Raw genomic sequence first — 9,557 nt, 5'->3', positions numbered from 1 at the left:
CAAATAAGCATTTCAGAAACGGCTCATGGCACGACCTTTCTTTACCTTTCCAGATTAGAAAGGATAAGATAAATCCCCAGAGCAAGGGGAAATCTATGTAGCAAAGTTTGGTTCACTGATTTGTAGACATTTCCTTGACTTGATTACTCAGCCTCTAAGAGAGAAGAAATGAAGTACATCAACTAAGCCAAAACATCACACTATTGACCCATGCGATGTAATTGGTGTAGATGTTTACTCTGGTAGTTCTAACTTTGTTCAAGGATTTTCCGAAATTGTAATGTTTAAAATCACTACGTTGGACTTAAGTGCAAGGAAAATGAGAAGGCTATGAAACCCAAAACAAAAGAAATGGATTACTCTTATTTTCGTTCTGGTAGACCTGGAAAATACTTAGTAGTTTGTTATTTCTTGGGGTTGAATACCTTTAAACACCCACAAGCGAGGAACAATAAATGTCAATGTATTAAAACAATCAACAGAAAAAGTTGCGACCGATTTCATTTTTCTCTTGGAGCCAAAATCACAGGAACCCCTTCTGGATATTCATTCATTCATTCATTCATTCATTCATTCATTCATTCATTCATTCATTCATTCATTCATTCATTCATTCATTCATTCATTCATTCATTCATTCATTCATTCATTCATTCATTCATTCATTCATTCATTCATTCGTTGAATGTTTTTTGAGAATTCTTTTCACGAGCTTTCGTCTAATGAAGCAGTCTGTGCTAAATCTGTATTTTCTCAGTTTTTCATTTACCCAATTTTAATTGTAAAAAACAGGCTTCTATACAACGTTTCTTTTGAACACTTTTGTTGCAACCACTTGTCCCGGAGGTGGATAATTCAACAGTCAAACATTAAACAAAGATGATGTTTTTCACAAAAAAAAAAAAAACCATCAGCAACAACCACCACCACCACAACATTTGAAAAAACTTACCATTTTCACGCATCATTTCAGTGTTTTGCTTCTTTGCGTCCAAATTCAAGTGGATGTCATCACCAATTAACACAAAAGGAGCCCAGTACTTCACAGCACAGAACTGCTCTGACTCTCGTAGATACTTCATAGCCTGGTGAAGAGCCGCACTGGTGGTTTTACCATCTCCAAGATGTTGGTAGAAACTCTTCATGAACTCCATAGTTGCCTGGTCTGAAATTGCCCAAAGTGAAGCGAGAACAGAACGAGCCCCAGCGGCCAAGAAAGCTCGAGCAATTCCGACGACACCCTCAGACTTGATCTCTCCTCTGCCACTATGACAGCAACTAAGCACAACCAGTTTTGCTCGCAGCTTAACAGCTTGGACATCCGACATTTTCAACATGTAGTCCCCTTCCTTAGGACCCTTGTTCCTTGCTCTGGATCTTGAACTTCCATCGTAATGTGTTTCCCACCCGGAATTTGCAGCTAAAGCAATTTCTCCCGTTTCTTTTCGTCCGTGAGCTGCGATGTGAACCAAAGTGGCTGTAGCCAGTCGTTTTAACACCTCGTCTTTGGTCGCTTCTGTTCCTGTTAGTGGCGGGATCTTTAGAATTTCTCCTATCATCTTTACTTCCTCTCTGGCGCATGGCAGTTGCCTGTACTTTGGATACTCGACATTCCCCAGATATGGATCTCCAACAAGCAGTGCCTCTTGCACGCTTTTGCAGTCCTCATGGCGGTCTGTGATCAGTCTTAAACTGGTCAATGAGGGTACAGTGCGGATGTGGATGGATGTGCTCAGAGCAGAGAATGGAACCCGGCAAAGGGAACCATCGGGGACAAAGATCAATTCGTTACCTTGACACAAATCTGCAATGGGGCCAATAATTGCATCATGTAATGGTTGTAGCGTATTTATGGTGCATTGTGAGGGCACTCTTTGTTTATCCTCGTCCTCTTCATCATTGTTATCAACATCACCATCATTTGGCTCATCCAGTGAACGATTCTCACATTTTACGCGGACACGAACTCCAATTTCCTCCAAAGTAGTATTCAACAAGACAGTCACTGCATCTTTGTGCACTCTTCCTTGGTCCAATTCATTTTCTCGAACCACAACCTTGCTTCCCTTGTTGATAACCCAGAAAGTGATTTTGTTGCGCCTGTAGCCCAAGAAAACCGTTTTCGTAGATAACTTATTTGAGATGTAAGAAATTACTTCTTTAGGTTCAAGTGACGCTGACGGAGATTCTGTCAAACCATACTGTGTTTTTAAGATATCAACCAAAGCCTGTGCTCGACCTTGCTCAGCAGCACACAAGGACTCATCAATTCTTCCCAGCTTCAATAGGCTTTGCCAAAGACCACTGTAAGCACAGCAATAAAGGTCTCGAAAACTTATCTTTAAGGCATCTTCACGAGTGATGGAAGCTCTGATAATATCACGTATATCTACACTAGCTTGATAACATTCGCAAGCTTCCTGAAACTTTCCCAGAGTTTGGTAAATGTTGCCGAGGTTGAGGTAGGCTATCCCTTCCCCGGTTCTATCGCCTACTTCTTTTGCTATTTTCAGGTAATTTTCTTGGTGCTCCATGGCCTTCTGGACGTTTCTCAGGCGCAAATGAGTGAAACCAAGGTTGCCACATGCCCTCCCTTCCCCGCTTCTATCGCCTTCCTGTTTTGCTATTTTCAGATGCTTTTCATGGTACTCTATGGCCTTTTGGTAGTTGCCCAAGCTATGATAAGCGATGCCGAGGTTGCAATAGGCCTGTCCTTTCCCGAGTCTATTGTCTTCTTCTTCTGCTATTTTGAGACCCTTCTCACTGCACTGTATGGCCTTTTCCCAGTTGCCCAGGAGCCTATAAGCGTAGCTGAGGTTGCGTAGGGTAATTCCTTCTCCAAATCTATCGCCTACTTCTTTTGCTATTTTCAGATCGCGTTTATAGTACTCCATGGCCTTTTGGAAGTTGCCCAGCCACTGATATGCGTTGCCGAGGTTGCCATAGGCCGTTCCTTCTGCGGATCTATCGCCTACTTCTTTTGCTATTTTCAGAAGCTTTTCATGATACTCCAAGGCCTTTTGGAAGTTGCATAGGCTCTCATAAGCGTTGCCAAGGTTGCAAAAGGCCCACGCTTCTGCGGATCTATCGCCTACTTCTTTTGCTATTTTCAGATCCTTATAATAATACTCTATGGCCTTTTGGTAGTTGCCCAAGCTCTTATAAGCGTTGCCGAGGATGCTATAGGCCTGTCCTTTCCCGAGTTTATTGTCTTCCTCTTCTGCTATTTTGAGACCCTTTTCACTGTACTGTATGACCTTTTCCCAGTTGCCCAGGCGCCAATAAGCGTCGCCAAGGTTACAATAGGCCATTCCTTCTCCGAATCTATCGCCTACTTCTTTTGCTATTTTCAAATCGCTTTTATGGTACTCTATGGCCTTTTGGACGTTTCCCAGGCTCTGATAAGCGATGCCAAGGTTGCCATAGGACTTCCCTTCTCCCGGTCTATGGCCTACTTCTTTTGCTATTTTGAGACTTTTTTCATGGTACAGTAAGGCCTTTTCCAAATTGCCCAGGCCCTGATAAGCGTTGCCAAGGTTGCCATAGGCCGCACCTTCTCCGGATCTATCGCCTACTTCTTTTGCTATTTCCAGATCGTTTTTATGGTACTCTATGGCCTTTTGGAAGTTGCCCAGGCTCTGATAAGCGTTGCCAAGGCTGCCGTAGGCCTTCCCTTCTCTGGGTCTATCGTCTACTTCTTTTGCTATTTTCAGACTCTTTTCACTATACTCCAAGGCCTTTTGGAAGCTGCCTAGGCTGTCATAAGAGTTGCCAAGGTTGCAAAAGGCCCTTGCCTCTGCGGATCTATCGCCTACTTCTTTTGCTATTTTCAAATCCTTATAATGATACTCTATGGCCTTTCGGAAGTTGCCCAACCTCTGATAAGCGTTGCCAAGGTTGCCATAGGCCGCACCTTCTCCGGATCTATCGCCTATTTCTTTTGCTATTTCCAGATCGTTTTTATGGTACTCTATGGCCTTTTGGAAGTTGCCCAGGCTCTGATAAGCGTTGCCAAGGTTGCCGTAGGCCTTCCCTTCTCTGGGTCTATCGTCTACTTCTTTTGCTATTTTCAGACTCTTTTCACTATACTCCAAGGCCTTTTGGAAGCTGCCTAGGCTGTCATAAGAGTTGCCAAGGTTGCAAAAAGCCCTTGCTTCTGCGGATCTATCGCCTACTTCTTTTGCTATTTTTAAATCCTCAAAATGATACTCTATGGCCTTTCGAAAGTTGCCCAAGCTCTGATAAGCGTTGCCGAGGTTGCAATAGGCCCTTCCTTCTTCGTTTCTATCTCCTACTTCTTTTGCTATTACAAGATGCCTTTCATGGCACTCTTTGGCCTTTTGGAATGTGCCCAGCCTGTGATAAGCGATGCCAAGGTTGCAAAAGGCTCTTCCTTCTCCGGATCTATCGCCTACCTCTTTTGCTATTTTCAGATGCTTTTCATGGTACTCTTTGGCCTTTTGGAAGTTGCCCAGGCTCTGATAAGCGTTGCCGAGGTTGCAATAGACCCATCCTTCTCCGGATCTATCGTCTACAGAATCTCTCTTTCCCATCATCTCATGTAAGACTGTAGCGAAGTCTGTAGAAATTTACATAGAAGACACGCTGATTCTATGAAAGCATTTTAAAGCCTTTTCATGACTGTTTGTATGTGCTCACCTTGGAAATCACAAAGTATGACTTGAAAGATGAGAAAATGATGTCCATTGCTTGGACATAAAATATTTCTTAAGTTGATATGAGTGCGGTACCATTTACCTAGACTGTTGTATTCTGGAGATATTTCTTCATAAGTTGGGAAGTCTTGCTTGTTATGTTTCAGTAATACAAGGTGTGGGAGTCTATGTACACTTAATGTACAGGAAATAAAAACTTGGACTGTGCAGATGGGGTTTATACCGTAAAATACCCCTGTAAAACCTTAGATATCGCAGATATTATCATATCCAGAAACTTCCCAGTAAGGCATTGGTCTCATTTACTTTCTCGGAAAAAACCCTTTACGGTAAGTACGAGGACTTATTGAGTACTTTTAAGAGCAATATGATCTAGTGGTGGCAGAAGTGTTCAGATCAATATCGCTCATATTTTGATAAAGGATAGAGTTTGTAGATGGTTTTCACAATTATTGCTTGCTTTGGTGCGAATATGGTGAAAATAGACGGCATTTTGTAACCTTTGGAAGGCTCGTGTATCAAATTTGAATTAGTGACGCATTTGAAGATAACAAGTGGTTTTTGTAAGTGTATTTGTTTTGATCAAGTACAAACTTGAATAGGTAAAATAGGTAAAACTTAATTAGAAATTTCAGGTTTTCCTTGCGAGTTAGACGCATTTGAAAGAATAGGCTATAATTTGGGATTGTTTCGTTTCTTTTTTTCCTTGCCAATTTTTTCTTTGAAGTGCCACTTTCTCCGATTTCCTAAAAATTGCTAGGGTAAATAATTTTGAATCACCCAATGGGACTCGTATTAAAGAAAGTTTAACTTGAAAACCTGGCCTTTACACTGTAGACAATGACCTGTCTTAACAGAATATATAGTCTGAGAAAAGTAAACTTTATAAGTATACGAGAGAAAACACCAGTCGACCAAAATATTGGAGGTGGAATGAAAGGCTAGATTACCTGGAATAAATTTATTATGGTTCGCGGTTAACAGAAATTAGCGTAGAATCTAAAGTTATAACATTTAAGCAGGACGTTATAATAAAACAAATAGAACAACTTACTATTTTCCCCATAAAAAATTGTCTCAGGTGTAGCAGCCCAACAAAACTTACCGTCACAAATCTAGTCTGAGCAATTTCTAATTACACGGTCAGCTTTCAACTTCAACACTCAATATCCCATGTTTACAATACTCGCCCCAGTCTCCGACACTCTCGCTTATATTTACGAAGGAAATATCTGTTATCCCGAACACGGGAGACTGGATTCTGGTAAACAACAATTATCACAAAAAATGAAGTAGTCTTAAGTACTCACTAACAGACCCTGTATAATGAGTATTCAAACGGTTCAATTTTCAATGTCAGCTTAAATTTCCTTTTTGTTCTAGCTATCCTGAGTTTTCCTCTCCTTTCCTCTGCTGTTCTCTCTGGCTGCAGAGCTGCTTGTCTTGTGGGCTTGAATATCAGGGCATTATCGATGAGAACTACAGAGGGAGCATGAACAGCTGAGCCACAAGAAAATTCCATTGGATAAAGACACGGCAGTGGCGTGTTGAGAAAGCTTCTTCCTTATCGTACCCTTTCCCCTGATCTTCCTGAATATAGTTCCTGAAATGTATGCCCAGAGGCTATATTACACGGTTGTCCTCCTAATTTTAAGTATCACCATATCAATAATATCCAAGGTGAGGTGTTTGGCCCTCTTTCTAAGATCCGCATGTGTTTCTGGGTCACGTAAGATTATGTTGGGAGGAACATAATGGAATTAGGGGTGAGGATTTGTAGTATAACATCACCATCTATGAAGCTTAAGAGCCACTTTTCAAGGTTATTTTCACATCGAGGAGCAATTTCTTTAACAAACGCACCCCAATGGTCTTCTCAATAGCGCTTTTGTGTAACCCAACCATCCTCTCCTACTGTTTGTCCAATCAGGTGGCACGCCTTAGGTTGAAACTCCAGCTGATTTTGTTTTAAGGGGCTGGTTCAATTTCTCTTCACACAGCTTTCCTGAAGCACCATGCAGCTCTAGAAGATATTGATCCATGATCTACGTACACCTTCGCTTGTCTTCCTTTCATTGGAATCAACCTCCTCAGACTCAAAATAAATTTTTGGGTTTTAATTAAAGAAACAGGGAACTGCTATAGAGCACAATGTATGCGCTGCCTTCGACTTTCCATCCCATGTTTCCTTTATTTGCGCGGCCACGGTTTTGAGGATTAGATGAACTTTGTGTGCATCAGACTACGTAAATGCCCCACATTCCCAGTAATACAACCGTCTAACTGCCTTTGTCATCCGTTCTTTCAGGAGTATGGTTGGGCTGGCACTCGGTTGCGTCATTCGTTCTTTTCATCGCGAATGTCTGGTTATTGTCGTTATTATGTTTGTCAATCCGGGATCTATGTGGTCTTATTGTTAGGTCTCTCCGTCTGTTCGTTCCCACCATGCCTCTGTTAAGTTGAGTCATTCTCACTGGTTTTACCGGTGTCTCCGTTTGAATGTTTCTCATGGACATAATCTTGTAAACTTAAACATATTAAAATCTGTATTAAAACATGAAGAGGGATATTCGTGTTTCAATACTTATGGCTGTCATGATACTAAGAAAGACTTCTTCTTTGTCTATCGATCTAACCCACCAAAAACATTGCATTATGACATGGTTCGCTCTGCTTACTTTAACAGGCGTGGGAACCAACTTGCTCTTCCCACACTTTTTGTTGTCAACCCACTCCCTATGGGAGGCGAAAACGTTTTCACAGTTCATCATACACCAACTTCTGGATGTACAGTTATGTGTCTGGGAGGTATGTGGAATACATCCCTGTGCTAATAAAGAGCGAAAAAGCTGCACGACGGCCTCACCCATGTTTCGGCATTTTAAAACTTTGCTCGCACGATTGTGTCCTTCAGAATATTTCCACTTTTGTATTATACCGGGTGAATCTGTATATTTCTCTTAGTAGAAGCTGCTGTGACTACAGTTGTTCATGAGCACTTGTTTTAGGTGGGGCACTGATAGATAGAAGTCTTAGTATGTTCTCTTCAAATAGTATCTAAGAAGAGTTAGCTCTGAGAAGTCCAAGAACCTCTCCTTTGATGAGGCCTCTTTAAACTCCATATTGGTGCCATTAAAGAGAAGAAAGTGTACTGAGAGGTCTCAACTGTTTTAAAATGGTGCGTACATCGAGCACCAGTTCCTCTCCAAATCTCTCACGCCTAGTGTCAAAGTTTGTTTCTCTTTCAGATATTTCAGCCTTGAACTTGATAGTCGAATGGTACTTATTAGATTGTTCAATGAACTATACAATTTTTTTTTGGTTGTGTTCCAGACGGAAAAATTGTCATCAATATAACGTTTCCAAACAAGTAGTTTTAGGTCACTTTAAATTACGACATTTGTTTCACCCTTTCATGCATGAAGATATTGGCGAATGCGACTGCCATTTTTCTTATCCATAGCAGTAAAGATAAGTCAGAGCGGAGTTGTTGTTTATATAAGGCGTTATAAGACTTACACAATATGTGAATTTTCAGCTCTTGTGGTATATTTGTGTAAAGACTCGTATATACGCGCCTGACAAAATAAATTTAGAGAAGAGTTTGTTCAAAAAATTATAAACATTTCTAGGATCATGAAGATCACTATTGCCTTTGTGAGCTCCCACATAGTATAAGACCCACCCCCCCCCCCCTCCCCCGGTTTCCCAACATGCTCAACTGGCGCTTTTTAAGAGCAGCCAAAGAAGCTATGACATCCCATCCGGATTAGTGTGACATGACATGATATGACATGACCAGCCTCCGTGTTCGCAAGTTCCTCTCCGATATTTATCTGACTATTTTCCATTCGTAAGCCTCTTCCTCTATATTTTCCTCCCACGCGGTCATTCGTTCTGTCAGCAATATCCGCTCAATACTTTTACACCTGAGGACGATGTTAATTCACTCGTTGGTTGGAGCGATGTACGCGGAGGTGCTTGCTTGCTTCCTTGGTCAGAGTCTGGAAGGAAGGCCTTATGTTTCTGGTTGAACGGGCTGGCTGTTGTTTTCGGTTTATGTGGGTTTTGGTTTACCACTTTGGGCTGAACAACCAGGTCTTGCACCAGAGCAAGAACTTAGCCGTGGCTCCAGGTGTACGTGTCCAGCGAGGCCTTCAGAAATGTCAGAATCAATGATACCACACTGGGTGTGTTTTGTCTTAGATGGTAGAGAATCATAAGTTAAGTGAATAAAGATGGAGGTGGCAACAGGTTCCACGAACAAGAAAACGTCCGGCAGGTGATTTCCTGGTCCCGCGTTCTCCCAGGTGACTTGCCTAGGCTGTCAGAAGTGACTATCCTTGCTTCCTCCTCGAAGGACCGAAGACCAAGATCATCATCGGTATATAAAACTATACCCTGATCACGACAATCTTGTTGATCAATAACGCCTCTTGCTCCCAAAGGTACCCTGTTGTTCGCCTGCCATTTGCTTTTTATAAACAAAAACGCTATCCTCCAAAGTATTGGGGTTTTGAGCTGAAAAAATTTGGTGGTTTGAGAATACAAAATATATGAGAACTCCAAAGGGAAAGATTCTGCGTAATTCAAGGTCCAAGATCCTAGAAATAGCACAAATAAGAAATTGACAGAGACTCTTAACCTCGGTCTCTGTCAATTTCTTATTTGTGCTATTTCTAGGATCTTGGACCTTGAATTACGCAGAATCTTTCCCTTTGGAGTTCTCATATATTTTGTATTCTCAAACCACCAAATTTTTTCAGCTCAAAACCCCAATACTTTGGAGGATAGCGTTTTTGTTTATAAAAACCAAATGGCAGGCGAACAACAGGGTACCTTTGGGAGTTCCTGCAGAACTAAAACCATTTAGCCAAAATC

At 41.6% G+C, this 9,557-nt stretch overlaps 1 protein-coding gene across 1 annotated transcript in view; it reads right to left on the bottom strand.

The window, feature by feature from the left end:
* LOC146488283 (uncharacterized) overlaps positions 1-9,557 on the bottom strand; it is a 40,484-nt gene continuing 30,927 nt past the window's right edge. The window contains exons 3-5 of the mRNA XM_085122934.1: positions 1,408-4,567; positions 953-1,371; positions 1-154 (exon numbers count right to left, since the gene is read on the bottom strand). Of these exons, the coding sequence (XP_084979060.1) occupies positions 144-154; positions 953-1,371; positions 1,408-4,567 (3,590 nt within the window). The 3' untranslated portion in view covers positions 1-143. The remainder of the gene's footprint in view (positions 155-952; positions 1,372-1,407; positions 4,568-9,557) is intronic.

Source organism: Pavona decussata, unplaced genomic scaffold (assembly GCF_977016875.1).
Source record: "Pavona decussata unplaced genomic scaffold, jaPavDecu1.1 SCAFFOLD_11, whole genome shotgun sequence".
Lineage (NCBI taxonomy): Eukaryota > Metazoa > Cnidaria > Anthozoa > Scleractinia > Agariciidae > Pavona > Pavona decussata.
Note: the sequence above shows the minus strand (reverse complement) of the source record. Positions and strands in the feature narration are given on the sequence as shown.